Source organism: Bos grunniens, chromosome 14 (genome assembly GCF_055505025.1).
Source record: "Bos grunniens cultivar Pamir isolate PY7600 chromosome 14, Bosgru_T2T1.0, whole genome shotgun sequence".
NCBI lineage: Eukaryota > Metazoa > Chordata > Mammalia > Artiodactyla > Bovidae > Bos > Bos grunniens.
Genome location: NC_141178.1, coordinates 9,071,031 through 9,087,895, shown reverse-complemented (window position 1 = coordinate 9,087,895; position 16,865 = coordinate 9,071,031). Strand labels below are relative to the sequence as shown.

Here is a 16,865-nt window from a genome sequence, read left to right as displayed (position 1 = left end):
GTTATTTACTTTGCATTTTTATGAAAGACTACTATGCTTTGCTTTTAGCAAACTGGTCATTAAAAATATGAGACTATTCAGGGAAATGGAACCCCAGGAAGTATGATAGTACTATAGATCTTAAAGCAACCAGAGCAGATGTTCCTAATCATACTAAAAACACAAACTCACAAACCAGTTTGTTCCAGCTACAGAATTAGAAAAGTGCATATAATTTAATGGTATGAAAAATAGTTCAAGCCAGGAGGTAGTAAAACTGCAAAAAAATATAAATCTAAAGAGTCTGTGCCAAGGAACATTTTACAAATTCTCAAGGCTGAAAAATCTTGAGATTTTTCTTGCTACAGGTAGGAAGCTATTACCTGAACTAGTTTTTAAAAATACAATGAATATGTCTTTAAGGTAGGAAGCTATTACCTGAACTAGTTTTTAAAAATACAATGAATATATCTTTGAGGAAAACAAAAAACACAGACACACACACACACACACACGCTGATACACCGCATGCACACCAATTATCTAATAGTTTTTTCCCAGAGAAACATCTATCTAAATCTAGAATATCATTTATAAACAGCTTTGGGAAAGTTAAAATCAGACTTCTCATCAGTTTAAATTTATAATTGAGAAATAAACAGTACATAATGTGATACAGAATTAAATTGGCATGCACAGTAAAATGTAAGCTCTAAGGACAGAGGATTCTCTTTGCAAATAATGATCTTGGCCAAGAGCCTCCTTTATGTACAGAAAGCTCTATTCCTTGCTTATAGCAACCCGCAAGGTTACAACAGGTCACTGTATGCTGCTAATTAGGTTTACAAATGATATGTTCAAGCCAGGTGATATTTTATAGCTGGATTCAGCCTAAGTAGAAAAATTTTCAATAAGGTCAAACTGCAAAAACTCATTGTCCCACAATTACAGATCTTTTACTCATATAGTATGAATTTTAACATTGCAAATATACAATGCCATTAAAAATTGGTTTGATGCTTAATATCTCTCAAAAACAGCAAAAAGAAAGAAAGCAAAAGACAAGTAGGAAAACTTTTGTGTCTTCCTACTTGTGCTTCCACAGATATTCAGTGTGTTTATTCTCCGAAAGTTAATTAAAGTCAATTTTGTTAGTAGACCCTAGGTCACAATACTCTTCCAAGAAAGCAAAGTGATATCTACTGTGTATAAAACAGGAAAATCAAATGCAGTACATTACCTTGTGCTACCTGTTGAACTGCCAGCATCATCCCAGAAACAGTATCCGGAAGCAAGCTTTCTTTCAGACTGTAATGTGTCGCCCACTCCAAAATAGGCAGCCGCCGTCTACACCACTGTTTAAAGTCTTCACAACGGGGGATACGCATCTTGCTCCAGGGCAAGCTTTTCTTTTTCCTCTTTGCCCCCGTCATTTTCAGATTACCTCTTGTAGATTAAACTTCTTTAAACAAGAAAAAAAGTGTTGTAGAACACCTCCCTTCAAAGCCAGGCTCCAAATCGTCTGTGGTTCACAATGTCAAAGCTCTCCGGGAAATAGTAAGAGAGAGATTAACAAAAGCATATATATATATATATACACACACACATACATATGCAGCCAGGCTGCACGTTTTATTATGGTACAGCTAATTATTCTAGATAAAAGAAGCAGATTAAAACCATGAATTTTTATCTGAATGAGATGAGAAGTGGTACCTCTTGTTAGTGTAATATTTTCTGATCTTGGAAAAGTAGTGCATTCAGTATTAAGTTGGTGTAGAGCTCTCTTGCCAGTAATTCCCCTTATACTGACTGTAGTCTTATGTTTTGGCTTATATCCCAGTGGCTAATGAGGTAGTTCTGGGCATGTGTTGCAAGTGGGCTGGGTTATGCTAAAGAAACCAGGAAGCATTCAGCTATTCCTGCCTTCTCCAGACAAACTATGCGAAATCAAAAACCAGAGAGGTTTAGTTGTGCAAGATGTAGTCAGAGAATCTAGATTTACTTCTTTGGGAAGTGGGTATTTTCAGTATATCAAATGACTGCCATTTCTGAAATATTCAGAAACCTAAGAGGCTTTGCTAAATGCTCTTATCTTTTTTTCCCCTGGGAGAGGAGATTTTCATTCATACAGAAACATTCAGACAGCCTCTGCCCAGTCTGGCAACAGAATAGCCAGTTCTCATAAACAAACAGAAATTTCATTTCATGGGCTAAGAAAATAAGCTTACATTGAACAATTATTTGTGGCAATATTTCTTCTTTGTGTCTGAATGGTTCACTCAGTTTTCTCTATTTTTCCAAGTCATATAATTCTCACACTTAGCACTATCCTAACTGAAATTTCTCAGGAATAACATATGGTTCATAATATTGTTTGAAGAGTTCCCAACATTTTTTATGATTCTGCCCTCTTTTCACATGACTTTTGGGGGGTTTCTCTGTTTCAGAAAGGATGTTACATTTAACAATGGAATAGTCAGGCTGTCAAAGACCTTTATTTTATCATTGTAAGGCCTAGCTCCAAAAAGAAAAGGCCTGCATTTATGAAGACTGTGCCATTGGAATTAAACCGAAGAGCTAATACATTAACAAAAAATGTGAAGCCAACAAGAATAGCATGTACATAGTTTGCTGCAGCCCTTTCAATGCCTATTTGACCAGAGTAGAAATCTGTCTGGAAGTCTTTAAAATAACAAAATATTGCTACTTGGATACCTTGGATACTTCCAGTGTCTCTGGCTGTAATTTTTCCCATTGTTTTTAAGTTAAGGTGAAGAGCTATTCTCTCAGTTCAGTTCAGTTCAGTCGCTCAGTCATGTCCGACTCGTTGAGACCCCATGAATCACAGCACGCCAGGCCTCCCTGTCCATCACCAACTCCCGGAGTTCACCCAGACTCACGTCCATCGAGTCAGTGATGCCATCCAGCCATCTCATCCTCTGTCGCCCCCTTCTCCTCCTGCCCCCAATCCCTCCCAGCATCAGAGTCTTTTCCAATGAGTCAACTCTTCGCATGAGGTGGCCGAAGTACTGGAGTTTCAGCTTTAGCATCAGTCCTTCCAATGAACACCCAGGACTGATCTCCTTTAGAATGGACTGGTTGGATCTCCTTGCAGTCCAGGGGACTTTCAAGAGTCTTCCCCAACACAACAGTTCAAAAGCATCAATTCTTCGGTGCTCAGCTTTCTTCACAGTCTAACTCTCACATCCATACATGACCACTGGAAAAACCATAGCCTTGACTAGATGGACCTTTGTGGGCAAAGTAATGTCTCTGCTTTTGAATATGCTATCTAGGTTGGTCAAAACTTTCCTTCCAAGGAGTGAGCGTCTTTTAATTTCATGGCTGCAATCACCATCTGCAGCAATTTGGAGCACCCAAAAAGTAGTCTCTCACTGTTTCCCTCTATTTGTCATGAAGTGATGGGACTGGATGCCATGATCTTTGTTTTCTGAATGTTGAGCTTTCAGCTCACTTTCATCAAGAGGCTCTTTAGTTCCTCTTCACTTTCTGCCATAAGGGTGGTGTCATCTACATATCTGCATATCTAAAGTTATTGATATTTCTCCCGGCAATCTTGATTCCAGCTTGTGCTTCTTCCAGCCCAGCGTTTCTCATGATGTACTCTGCATAGAAGTTAAATAAGCAGGGTGACAATATACAGCCTTGACGAACTCCTTTTCCTATTTGGAACCAGTCTGTTGTTCCATGTCCAGTTCTAACTGTTGCTTCCTGACCTGCATACTGGTTTCTCAAGAGGCAGGTCAGGTGGTCTGGTATTCCCATCTCTTTCAGAATTTTCCACAGTTTGTTGTGGTCCACACAGTCAAAGGCTTTGGCATAGTCAATAAAGCAGAAATAGATGTTTTTTTCTGGAACTCTCTTGCTTTTTCTATGATCCAGCGGATGTTAGCAACTTGATCTCTGGTTCCTCCTCTGCCTTTTCTAAAACCAGCTTGAACATCCGGAAGTTCACGGTTCACGTATTGCTGAAGCCCGGCTTGAAGAATTTTGAGCATTACTTTACTCTCTCAGTCTTCCACAAATGACATCACTGGCCTTCTATCTGTGCAAAAATACTTTTCTTTTTAAATGCAATGAATCCTAAATATATAGCAATATATGTACAGTTTATTCATAGGTACAGAATAGAATTTTCTTTGTATTTTTCCAGTTGTTTACATATGTTACATTTATGAACATTTCATCAGATTTAGAGTCTCACCACAGACTCATAGTATTTTAGCCCTATTCTTTTAGTGTGAGAGGTAGATTCATCAGATAAGTAAATTCACCTTTAACAGAGATGTTATGTTGCTTTTTCTTCACAAACAGCAATCTAACTTTGTTTTATATACTTCACCCATTACATAAACAAAGAAATTCAGAAGCTATATATAAACTGAGTATTACTACTTTTATAATCAAAATTAATACTAGTGATTCTTTTCTCAAAATATATTTAGGCTAAAAATTCAAATCCAAGTTAAGAAATGAAAAAAGTAATTGAAAGCTTAAATACTGAAATAAACAGTCAACACCTATGATTTGTGCAATTTCAATCATGTTAAAAAAAAACTTTGTGTTAAATGCCAGTAACAAAGAATTCATATGAACAGAATTTTTGGAATTGAAGATTAATCTATATAGAAACATCTAAGCATATTAGTGCCAACAATTGCTCTAAAACATCCAAAGACCAGGAAGGCTTCCCTGGTGGCTCAGACAGTCAAGAACCTGCCTGCAATTCAGGAGACCTGGGTTTGATCCCTGGGTCGGGAAGATCCTCTGGAGAAGAAATGGCAACCCACTCCAATATTCTTGCCTGAAGAACTCCATCAGTAGAGGAGACAATCTGTGGGACTGCATAAAGTCAGACATGACTAAATAACTAACACTTTCATTTTCATTCTAAGACCAGGAGGGAAAATAATGTTTGATAAAATAGTTCTGAAGTCTCTCAATTAAAAAAAAAAAACAAAAAACCTCCTAAAGTTAGAGTAGATCTTTCCTAAAAATATTTTTTAAACTCCAGGTTTTCTTCCAACTCCATGTGCTTAGACATTATTTAAAACATGCCAAAATCTCACTCTAAAGCATGCTATCAAGTGTAGGATTGATTATAATCAGAAACTCAAAAAAAGCTTTTGTGAAGAAATTTATGCACACCCGTGAGACATTCAGAGCACTTTACCCAGCCCATAAAATTCAAAGCTAAACATATTTATTCAAAAATTTCAATGGCTAAAATTAGCTTAAAATTCAGTACTACATATCATCTATATGGGACATCTCTTTCCCAAATGTTCAGGCAACAGCTTTACAAATAAAAAGATGAACTCATTATCCCCATGTAAAACAACAAAAAAAAATCCTCCTTCCTAGAATATTTTGATCGTTATCTCTGACGTTTGAACTTCCAGCAATTTTTAATATTACACTCAAACTCATTAGCGTAAACATGTGATCCTTTCTCTACTCTCTACCCTTCCTCTACCAGCTACTTATCGACTCTATTTAAATTAGCAAGTATTTACCGATCAATCACATTTTGCTAGATCGTGTGAAATGCAATAGAAGCATGGGGGAGAGGAAGATATTGTTTATTTTCTAAGGATTATTTAATGCAAAAGGCAGAATAGAATAAATTAACAATCAAGTCAGACAACAAATGTTACAGGAGCTCAGAATGGAGAGTTGCATTCCCACTGAGAAAAAACACTTCCCATCCTGCTTGTATTCTAGCAGATTTGTATACTATCTGCTGCACACCGACTCTTTGGTTTTATACAGATTTCCCTAGTTCCATGTTCCTAGTTTTTTCCCTGTCTCAACACTTACTCAGTATGTAACTTTTTAATGAAAATTTCCCTGGCTTCCCTACAGTTCCCTTCTTCCTATATGCCAAAGATCTAGATAACCTTCAGGTTATTCATAGGTGTACAACTGTAGTCATTTTCACTGTCTATTGATTTTCTTGTTTGAAATTTATTGTGTGTGATTTTATCCGTTTGGCTCATGAGACTATAAATTATTTGAGTGCAGATATTATTCACATAACTTGGTTTGCCTCTTTGCTGCTGCTGCCGCTAAGTCGCTTCAGTCATGTCGGACTCTTGCGACCCCATAGACAGCAGTCCACCAGGCTCCCTCGTCCCTAGTATTCTCCAGGCAAGAACACTGGAGTGGGTTGCCATTCCTTCTCCAATACATGAAAGTGAAAAGTGAAAGTGAAGTCGCTCAGTCGTGCCCGACTCTTATCGACCCCATGGACTGCAGCCCACCAGGCTCCTCCGTCCATGGGATTTTCCAGGCAAGAGTACTGGAGTGGGTTGCCATTGCCTTCTCCGATGCAAGCCTCTAGGCTCAGTGAATTCATTCCTTTCTTTTGCACCTCAGTTATCTGAGGCCAAAGCTGTTCTCCTACCTTCTCGCATTCCCCCAGCTCTTCAGCAACCAGTGGTAGAGGGGCAACATGTGCTGGATCACAGTTTGGGGAGCTCTCATCCACATTTGGAGGCCAGAAATCGCTGATGGCTGTGACATTTCTTATTTACTAATATGGAGGGAGATATTTTCATTTCACACAGACTTTCAAATGACCTGCTGCTTACTGTTCCCTCCCAAGGGCAACAATAATAACAGTTTTGTTTTTCTATATCAGGGAGCAAACCCTGAGGTTTGGTGAAACAGTCACTTCCCCCGGGGTTAATCAGATGCTGGCAGAGGGAACTTCCAGGACCTAACAGGACCTCAGCCAGGAGTGGGCTCCAAGGAGGTCTCTCCCACATCAGAAAAATAACTAATTCCGATTTTCAGACAATCTAATTGTTAGAACATTATTCCTAATTACTGAGCCAATATCTACCATTTAAAATGTCCACTCTTCAGTCTTTATCCTAATTCCTGTCACATGCGCAACTGTTCAGGACTAATTCCTTTAGTGCTATCCCTAAAAAGCTCTGGTTTTTGGTGGTACAGTTTTAGAAATACTGAGACATTTTAACGTGCTGCACATATACGTCATTACGGTCCTAAACAGTGCATTTCATGTTTTACTCATGACAGGCCAACCAGTATAATAGAATGAGCAAAATTCTAGTCTTTCAGTGCTGATTGCTCATGTAACTTACTTTGTTTTCTTTGATTTAAATAACACTTTCCAGTATGTTTCTTTAACATGTTTTTCCTTCTGCCATTATTCCGTGACTTATTTTGACTTATAATAGGGGTCAAAAGGAGATAGTTCTAGTGAAGTGAAAAAATCACTTCTACTTTCAAATGTATATTTACAAGATCCAAGGCATTTTCAAAGAAAAAGGAGGGAATGGACAGGGAGCAAAGAGAGGGAGGCAGGGCAGAAGGTGTTTCGATGCATGTTTGCATCCCCCTAATATTCGAGAATTGATGCTTTTGAACTGTGGTGTTGGAGAAGACTCTTGAGAGTCCCTTGGACTGCAAGGAGATCCAACCAGTCCATTCTCAAGGAGATCAGCCCTGGGATTTCTTTGGAAGGAATGATGCTAAAGCTGAAACTCCAGTACTTTGGCCACCTCATGCGAAGAGTTGACTCATTGGAAAAGACTCTGATGCTGGGAGGGATTGGGGGCAGGAGAAGGGGACGACAGAGGATGAGATGGCTGGATGGCATCACCGACTCGATGGACGTGAGTCTGAGTGAACTCCGGGAGTTGGTGATGGACAGGGAGGCCTGGCGTGCTGCGACTCATGGGGTCGCAAAGAGTCGGACATGACTGAGTGACTGAACTGAACTGAACTGAACTGAATATTCGAGATGCCAAGGGAACATTACATGCAAAGATAGGCTTAATAAATGACAGAAATGCTAAGGACCTAACAGAAGCACAAGAAGAGGTGGCAAGAATACACAGAAGAACTATACAAAAAAGATCTTCGCGACCCAGATAATCATAATGGTGTGATCACTCACCTAGAGCCAGACATCTTGGAATGTGAAGTCGGGTGGGCCTTAGAAAGCATCACTACAAAAAAGCTAGTGGAGGTGATGGCATTCCAGTTGAGCTATTTCAAATCCTGAAAGATGATACTGTGAAAGTGCTGCACTCAATATGCCAGTAAATTTGGAAAACTCAGCAGTGGCCACAGGACTGGAAAAGGTCCGTTTTCATTCCAATCCCAAAGAAAGGCAATGCCAAAGAATGCTCAAACTACCACACAGTTGCACTCATCTCACATGCTAGTAAAGTAATGCTCAAAATTCTCCAAGCCAGGCTTCAGCAATATGTGAACCGTGAACTTCCTGATGTTCAAGCTGGTTTTAGAAAAGGCAGAGGAACCAGAGACCAAATTGCCAACATCTGCTGGATCATCGAAAAAGCAAGAGAGTTCCAGAAAAACATCTATTTCTTCTTTATTGACTATGCCAAAGCCTTTGACTGTGTGGATCACAATAAACTGCGGAAAATTCTGAAAGAGACGGGAATACCAGACCATCTGATCTGCCTCTAGAGAAACCGGTATGGAGGTCAGGAGGCAACAGTTAGAACTGGACATGGAACAACAGACTGGTTCCAAATAGGAAAAGGAGTACATCAAGGCTGTATATTGTCACCCTGCTTATATAACTTATATGCAGAGTATATCCTGAGAAACACTGGCTGGAGGAAGCATAAGCTGGAATCAATATTGCCAGACAAATATCAATAACCTCAGATATGCAGATGACACCACCCTTACGGCAGAAAGTGAAGAACCAAAGGGCCTCTTGATGAAAGTGAAAGAGGAGAGTGAAAAGGTTGGCTTAAAACTCAACATTCAGAAAACTAAGATCATGGCATCTGGTCCCGTCACTTAACTTATTTTGGGGGGCTCCAAAATCACTGCAGATGGTGACTGCAGCCATGAAATTAAAAGATGCTTACTCCTTGGAAGGAAAGTTATGACCAATCTAGACAGCATCTTAAAAAAGCAGACATTACTTTGTCAACAAAGGTCCATCTAGTCAAGGCTATGGTTTTTCCAGTGGTCATGTATGGATGTGAGAGTTGGACTATAAAGAAAGCTGAGCGCCAAAGAATTTATGCTTTTGAACTGTGGTGTTGGAGAAGACTCTTGAGAGTCCCTTGACTGCAAGGAGATCCAACCAGCCCATCCTAAAGGAAATCAGTCCTGGATTTCAAGAAGAGGTACCTGGGTTGCTCAGTTTAAATACTGAGTGACATCCTCATTTGAAGGACTGGGAAGATTTTATTCAAGTCAGGCACTAAGTGGGTTATCCCCAACAGAAAAGACACTGGGAAGAACTAGTTTGGATACTGACTGGTTCATTATCCTCAGTTTAGAGACCAGAAAGCCTTTGCTCAGCCAAACACTGAAAGTCCATTGGACTGCAAGGAGATCCAACCAGTCCATCCTAAGGGAGATCAGTCCTGAGTGTTTATTGGAAGGACTGATGTTGAAGTTGAAATTTCAGTCCTTTGGCCACCTGATGCAAAGAGCTGACTCATTTGAAAAGACCCTGATGCTGGGAAAGATTGAGGGCAGGACGAGAAAGGGACAACGGAGGATAAGACGGTTAGATGGCATCACCGACTCAATGGACATGAGTTTGGGTAAACTCTGGGAGTTGGTGATGGACAGGGAGGCCTGGAGTGCTGCAGTTCATAGGGTCGCAAAGAGTCAGACATGACTGAGCGACTGAACTGAACTGAACTGAGGGGTCAAAAGGAGATAGTTCTAGTGAAGTGAAAAAAATCACTTGTACTTTCAAGTGTATATTTACAAGAATCCAAGGCATTTTCAAAGAAAAAGGAGGGCATGGGCAGGGAGCAAAGAGAGGGAGGCAGGACAGAAGGTGTTTGAACTACATGTTTGCATCTCCCTAATATTCTTATGATGAAACCCTAACAGCCAATGAGGTGGTATTAGAAGGTGGGGCTTTTGTGAAATAATTAGTTTTATACAAGGTCATGAGGGTGGAGATCACAGTTGGATTAGTATCTTTATAAGAAGAGAAAGATACTAGAGCTTACTATCTCAGCCATGTGAGGATACAGCAAGAAAATAGAAATCTACAAGTCCAGGAAGAAGGTCCTCACTATACACAAAATCTCTTGGTGTCTTGATCTTGGGCTTCTGCATCTCCAGAAATGTGAGAAATTAATGTTTGTTATTTAAGCCACCCAGTCTGTGATGTTTTTGTTTACAGGAGACTGAACTGAAAAAAAAAGGAAGGGAGAAAGGGAAGAAAGAATGGAGTAAAAAGCAAGGGGGAAAAAAATACAATAACAGTTCACTGAGTATTAGTAAAAAAAAACCCCTTCTCATTTCTGACCAACAATTGATAAATGGTAAGCAAATTAAACTATAGCCGGGGAAATAGCAGAACTTGAAAAGATCTGATGATACCAAAAGAGGGGATTATCCAATAGAAATTCACTTCCTAAGAAGTGCATGATTGTGAATCTATAACTGCTGCTTCAGATGTCCTATTTCTAGGAATAATAACATTTTTTTGTACTAAGGGAAATAAGTGTAAATATGTTATGTCCTTCTATTTAATGTGGATTTCTTGTAGGCAGCATAGTGTTGGGTCTTGCTTTTGTAATCCAGTGTGACAATCTCTGCCTTATTTGGAGTATATAGACCATTTATATGTAACATGGTTATTGATATGGTTGGGTTTAAAACCATCATTGTAATTTATTTTATAATTATCAGTTTTTTATTTTTTTCTTTTTATTACCACCTTTTGGATCATTTTTAGTATTTTATTTTACTCCTTTGTTGGTTTATTAACTATACTCTTATATTGATGATTGCTTTAGAGTATGTAAGTGTGTTAAGTCACTCATTCATGTCCAACTCTTTGTGACCCTATGGACTGTAGCCTGCCAGGCTTTTCTGTCCATGGGCTTCTCCAGGCAATGACTGGAGTGGGTTATCATTCCCTTCTCCAGGGTATCTTCCCAGCCCAGGGATAGATCCCAGGTCTCCTGCATTGCAGGCAGATTCTGCTGAGCCATCAGGGAAGCCCTCAGAGTGTATAGTGTACATCTTTAACTATTAAAGTCTATCTTCAAATGATAACATACCACTTCACATTTAGTATAAGGACCTTACAACTGCATACTTCCATTTTCCTTTGTATTAAAGTTGTGTTAATTTCTTTCTTCCTGTAGCCATCCAGAGGTGACAGGGTGCTGAACAAGGCACTTTGGTTTAATATTCAGGCAGAGGGGCAGGGTTCCTAGAGGCAGGCCATTATGTATAAACAGTATCCTTTCAGTGAACAAGAGCAATGGTTAAGGAAACAGATCCAACACGGAATCAGTTTTTTCCTGAAACACACCAAACATTGTCACCTGTATTATTAGTCAGTTTATGCTACTATAATAAAATACCACAGACTGGTTAGGTTAAACCACAGGAATTTATTTCTCACAGTTCTGGATGACTGGAAAGTCTAAGATCAAGGAGCCAACCAACTTGGTTCCTAATAAGGGCTCTCTTCCTGGCTTGCAAAGAGCTGCCATCTCACTTTCTTCTTCACATAACAGAAAGAAAGAATCAGCACTTCATGATGTGACCTAAAGCTAATTATCTCCTGAAGGCTCCATCTCCAAATGCCATCATACTGGGGGGTTAGTACTTTAACATATGAATTCAGGGGTGGGGGCATAACATGGTCCATAGTATTACTCAAAATCTGATTATGCATGTCATATAAGTCTTTATTATATCAGCAAATAAGAAAACCCAGATACATCGGCTAGACTCTGTCCTTCAGATTGAAGTTTATTCTTTAGTAGAAATTGAGAACAGTCAAACAGGACTTTTTTTTAATTTTGTCCACACAAGTCTCTTAAGAATTTGTATTAAACTTATTACTGAAACCAAATAGACTGTCTTCAATAGGCATGGAAGTTTTCAATCTGGTACCTCTATTAAAACTTATCTAATAACTTCATAGCAAGGAGAGATAAAAAAGCCTTCCTCAGCGATCAATGCAAAGAAATAGAGGAAAACAACAGAATGGGAAAGACTAGAGATCTCTTCAAGAAAATTAGAGATACCAAGGGAACATTTCATGCAAAGATGGGCTCGATAAAGGACAGAAATGGTATGGACCTAACAGAAGCAGAAGATATTAAGAAGAGGTGGCAAGAATACACAGAAGAACTGTACAAAAAAGATCTTCATGACCCAGATAATCACGATGGTGTGATCACTCACCTAGAGCCAGACATCCTGGAATGTGAAGTCAAGTGGGCCTTAGAAAGCATCACTACGAACAAAGCTAGTGGAGGTGATGGAATTCCAGTTGAGCTATTCCAAATCCTAAAAGATGATGCTGTGAAAGTGCTGCACTCAATATGCCAGTAAATTTGGAAAACTCAGCAGTGGTCACAGGACTGGAAAAGGTCAGTTTGCATTCCAATCCCAAAGAAAGGCAATGCCAAAGAATGCTCAAACTACCACACAATTATACTCATCTTCCATGCTAGTAAAGTAATGCCCAAAATTCTCCAAGTCAGGCTTCAGCAATACGTGAACTGTGAACTTCCAGATGTTCAAGCTGGTTTTAGAAAAGGCAGAGGAACCAGAGACCAAATTGCCAACATCCGCTGGATCATTGAAAAAGCAAGAGAGTTCCAGAAAAACATATATTTCTGCTCTATTGATTATGCCAAAGCCTTTGACTGTGTGGAACACAATAACTGTGGAAAATTCTGAAAGAGATGGGAATACCAGACCACCTGATCTGCCTCTTGAGAAACCAGTATGCAGGTCAGGAAGCAACAGTTAGAACTGGACATGGAACAACAGACTGGTTCCAAATAGAAAAAGGAGTTCGTCAAGGCTGTATATTGTCACCCTGCTTATTTAACTTCTATGCAGAGTACATCATGAGAAACGCTGGGCTGGAAGAAGCACAAGCTGGAATCAAGATTGCCGGGAGAAATATCAATAACCTTAGATATGCAGATATGTAGATGACACCACCCTTATGGCAGAAAGTGAAGAGGAACTAAAGAGCCTCTTGATGAAAGTGAAAGAGGAGAGTGAAAAAGTTGGCTTAAAGCTCAACATTCAGAAAACTAAGATCATGGTATCTGGTCCCATCACTTCATGGAAAATAGATGGGGAAACAGTGGAAACAGTGTCAGACTTTATTTTGGGGGGCTCCAAAATCACTGAAGATGGTGATTGCAGCCATGAAATTAAAAGACGCTTACTCCTTGGAAGGAAAGTCATGACCAACCTAGATAGCATATTGAAAAGCAGAGACATTAATTTGTCAACAAAGGTCCATCTAGTCAACGGTTTTTCCTGTGGTCATGTATGGATGTGAGAGTTGGACTGTGAAGAAAGCTGAGCGCCGAAGAATTGATGCTTTTGAACTGTGGTGTTGGAGAAGACTCTTGAGGGTCCCTTGGACTGCAAGGAGATCCAACCAGTCCATTCTGAAGGAGATCAGCCCTGGGATTTCTTTGGAAGGAATGATGCTAAAGCTGAAACTCCAGTACTTTGGCCACCTCATGCGAAGAGTTGACTCATTGGAAAAGACTCTGATGCTGGGAGGGATTGGGGGCAGGAGGAGAAGGGGACGACAGAGGATGAGATGGCTGGACATCATCACCGACTCAATGGACGTGAGTTTCAGTAAACTCCGGGAGTTGGTGATGGACAGGGAGGCCTGGCGTGCTGCAGTTTATGGGGTCGCAAAGAATTGGACACAACTGAGCGACAAATGAACTGAATAACTTCATCACTCTGGGTACAGAGTACTCAACTAGAAGGTATCATCCATAATAACAGAGAAAAAAAACAGACTCTGGAATTGTTGTGTTACTCAGAAGAAAAATGTCTAAAATACTCCATATAGTCAATATTGCTGCAAAGGGATCATCCAAAAAAGCAAGTTTCCCCAACACTGTAAAACAGTGTTTGATTTATGCAATCACTTTTAGTGGAAATTCAATGCTATCGAGGATATTTTAGTGTTACCTCATTAACTTTTAAGTCTTAAAGTTGAAATAGTACTAGGAGTGACTCCTAATGAAGAGGATTCAAACTGTGTGGAAATCATTTTTATAGCATTCCTGAGAAACAGTCACAGGTTTTTATGCATGAAATAGGGCCTAGTCTAAGATTTAGGACTGATAATTAATTACCCTTAGGGTCTCAGTTACTTGCAACAGGAAGTGCTTTTTATCCACTAGCTTTGTTCGTAGTGATGCTTTCTAAGGCCTACTTGACTTCACATTCCAGGATGTCTGGTTCTAGGTGAGCGATCTCACCATCATGATTATCTTGGTCTTGAAGATCTTTTTTGTACAGTTCTTCTGTGTATTCTTGCCACCTGTTCTTAGTATCTTCTGCTTCTGCTAGGTCCATACCATTTCTGTCCTTTATCGAGCCCATCTTTACATGAAATGTTCCCACATAATCATTTTCCTAGGAGTAGATACTTTGGTTCTTCCAGTTTCATGGATTTTTTTTTAAGGTAACACTGGGATACACATCTTATTAATAATGCTTCAATGAGGCTTTTTTGGGCTAATATCCTGTCCTTAGGAAGTCAAATTGGGTAGTTAAGTATAACTCAGGTATCAGAGTCAAACAAATAAAAAAGATATTATTTAATGAAAGATGTAGACAAATGTTGAAGCTGAAACTCCAGTACTTTGGCCACCTGATGCGAAGAGCTGTCTCATTAGAAAAGACCCTGATGCTGGGAAAAATTGAAGGCAGGAGGAGAAGGGGACGACAGAGGATGAGATAGTTGGATGGCATCACTGACTCAATGGACGTGAGTTTGAGTGAACTCCAGGAGTTGGTGATGCACAGGGAGGCCTGGCATGCTGCAGTCCATGGGGTCACAAAGAGTTGGACACGACTGAGCGACTGAACTGAACTGAACTGAAAACAAATACTCAAATAATTTTAGTTTTTAGTTTATTGAAAATTCAAAACTTTGAGGTACATTTTAGGCCTTCCATAAAGCATTTCTTTCACTTCAAGAAGTAGCACATAGGGAATGGGAATAGTACCAGAATTCTCATTCTCCCAATTAACTAGTGGTGTAACTAAAATTTATATGAAAAGTTGCAAGATCTATATTGCACATAGATTACAAAGATATTTTGTAACATAATCACTATATATTGGGCAGTTATATATACACACACACACACACACTCACACAACTAGAGCAGACAAATTAAGCCCCAGGGAATATTACTTTTTATTCATGTCAAAAGGAGAACATGAAAAAAAGAAATATTTGAAGCACTGTATCGTGAAGCCAGATAATCAACCAGCATGTTGGCAAGCAAAGCTAAAATTTGATGCCAACTTTTCAAGGTCTTTCAAGGGAGGATTTTGATAAGTAGAGTACCAAGGACAATATCTGGCATATAGGAGAGGCACTGATAAATGTTAGTTTTTAATTCCTATACATTTCTTTCATTAGTTGCTAGGATGACTTGAATAATATATTTCAATGGTGTCTTACTTCCAATCACTACTCAATTAGAACGGAATGCTTTCTTCTCCTGGAATGGACAATCTTACCCAGTTTATATTTTTCACAAATCAGCCTACTTAGATTCCAAATTGAATAACAAGCCAAATCTATTGGGTTGGCCAAAAAGGTCCTTCATTTTTTTTTTAAGTAAAAATAAATGACACATTGTTTATTTCCACCAAAAACTTTATTGACACCATATTCACTGATTTGTTCCTCTAGCTTCTGCCATTTTTTCAGGCAAGTTCATAATTCCATCATTCCAAAACTTTTTCTTTTGAGCAAAGAACTGTTTCAGGTGTTTTCTCCAGTCTTTGAGGGAGCTGAAATTTTTTCCATTGAGAATTTTGTAAAGACCAAAATAAATGGATATTTGAAGGTGCAATGGTTGGTGAATACAGCAGATGAATCAGAACTTCCCAGCCAAGTTTAACAGTTTTTGCCTGGTCATCAAAGAAACATGCATGCAATCTTGCATTATCCTGATGGAGGATTATGTGTTTTCTGTTGACTGATTCCGGACACTTTTCATCAAGCACTGCTTTCAGTTGGTCTAGTTGTGAGCAGTATTTGTTGAAATTAATCATTCAGCTTTCCAGAAGGAGTTTATAATAGGGGACTCCTTTCCAATCCCACCATATACACAATACCGTCTTTGGATGAAGACTTTGGTGAGGCTGGTGTTGGCTTATCTCACTTGCACCACGATCTCATATTATTGTACAGTATCCACTTTTTACCACCTGTCACAATTTGTTTTAAAAAACAGAATGTTTTCATTGTGTTTAAGTAGAGAATCTCATGTGGAAATATGATCAAGAAAAGGTGTTGTTTGTTTTTTGTTTTTTGTTTTTTTTGCTTAATTTATGATGAACCCAAACATCAAAATGATTAACAAAACCAAGTTGGTGCAAATGATTTTCAATACTTGATTTGAATATTTTGAGTATGCTGACCACATCTTGCAAGGTATAACACTGACTGTTCCAATTAACGTCTCCATTTGATCACTGTTAACCTGACCTATGTAACTGGTCTACCTGACCATGGAGCATCGTCCAGCAAGGTACCTTCAGCACGAAATTTCACAAACCTCTTTTGACAAGTTTGATCAGTCACACCTTCTCTATACACTGCACAGAATTTGTGTGTGTGTGTGTTTCAGTTGCACTTTTACCTTTCTTGAAATAATAAGCATAATATGCCAATATGTTGCTTTTTTCTTCCATCTTCAATATGAAATGGCTATAGAAAAATTTACCAATTTTGGTAAGTTTTTTTAAAAAATACATGCTGATACGACAGCTGTTACCATACAATCTAACAAAATTGTTTCAGATGAAGTTAAAAACAACTAAGTGCTACTAGA

At 39.0% G+C, this 16,865-nt stretch overlaps 1 protein-coding gene across 15 annotated transcripts in view; it reads right to left on the bottom strand.

The window, feature by feature from the left end:
- SLC26A7 (solute carrier family 26 member 7) overlaps nucleotides 1-16,865 on the bottom strand; it is a 184,819-nt gene that overhangs the window by 152,324 nt on the left and 15,630 nt on the right. For 12 of the 15 annotated variants that reach the window (XR_015140475.1, XM_086335890.1, XM_086335895.1 and 9 more), the window contains exons 1-2: nucleotides 1,696-1,789; nucleotides 1,220-1,522 (exon numbers count right to left, since the gene is read on the bottom strand). Coding sequence is in view for 13 of the 15 variants with exons in the window: in XM_086335890.1 (XP_086192016.1) it covers nucleotides 1,220-1,412 (193 nt within the window). In the remaining 2 variants the exon portion in view is untranslated. Of the gene's footprint in view, nucleotides 1-1,219; nucleotides 1,523-1,695; nucleotides 1,790-16,865 lie in introns of those variants that run through there. The other 3 variants (XM_086335892.1, XM_086335891.1, XM_086335904.1) reach the window with 2 other exon arrangements.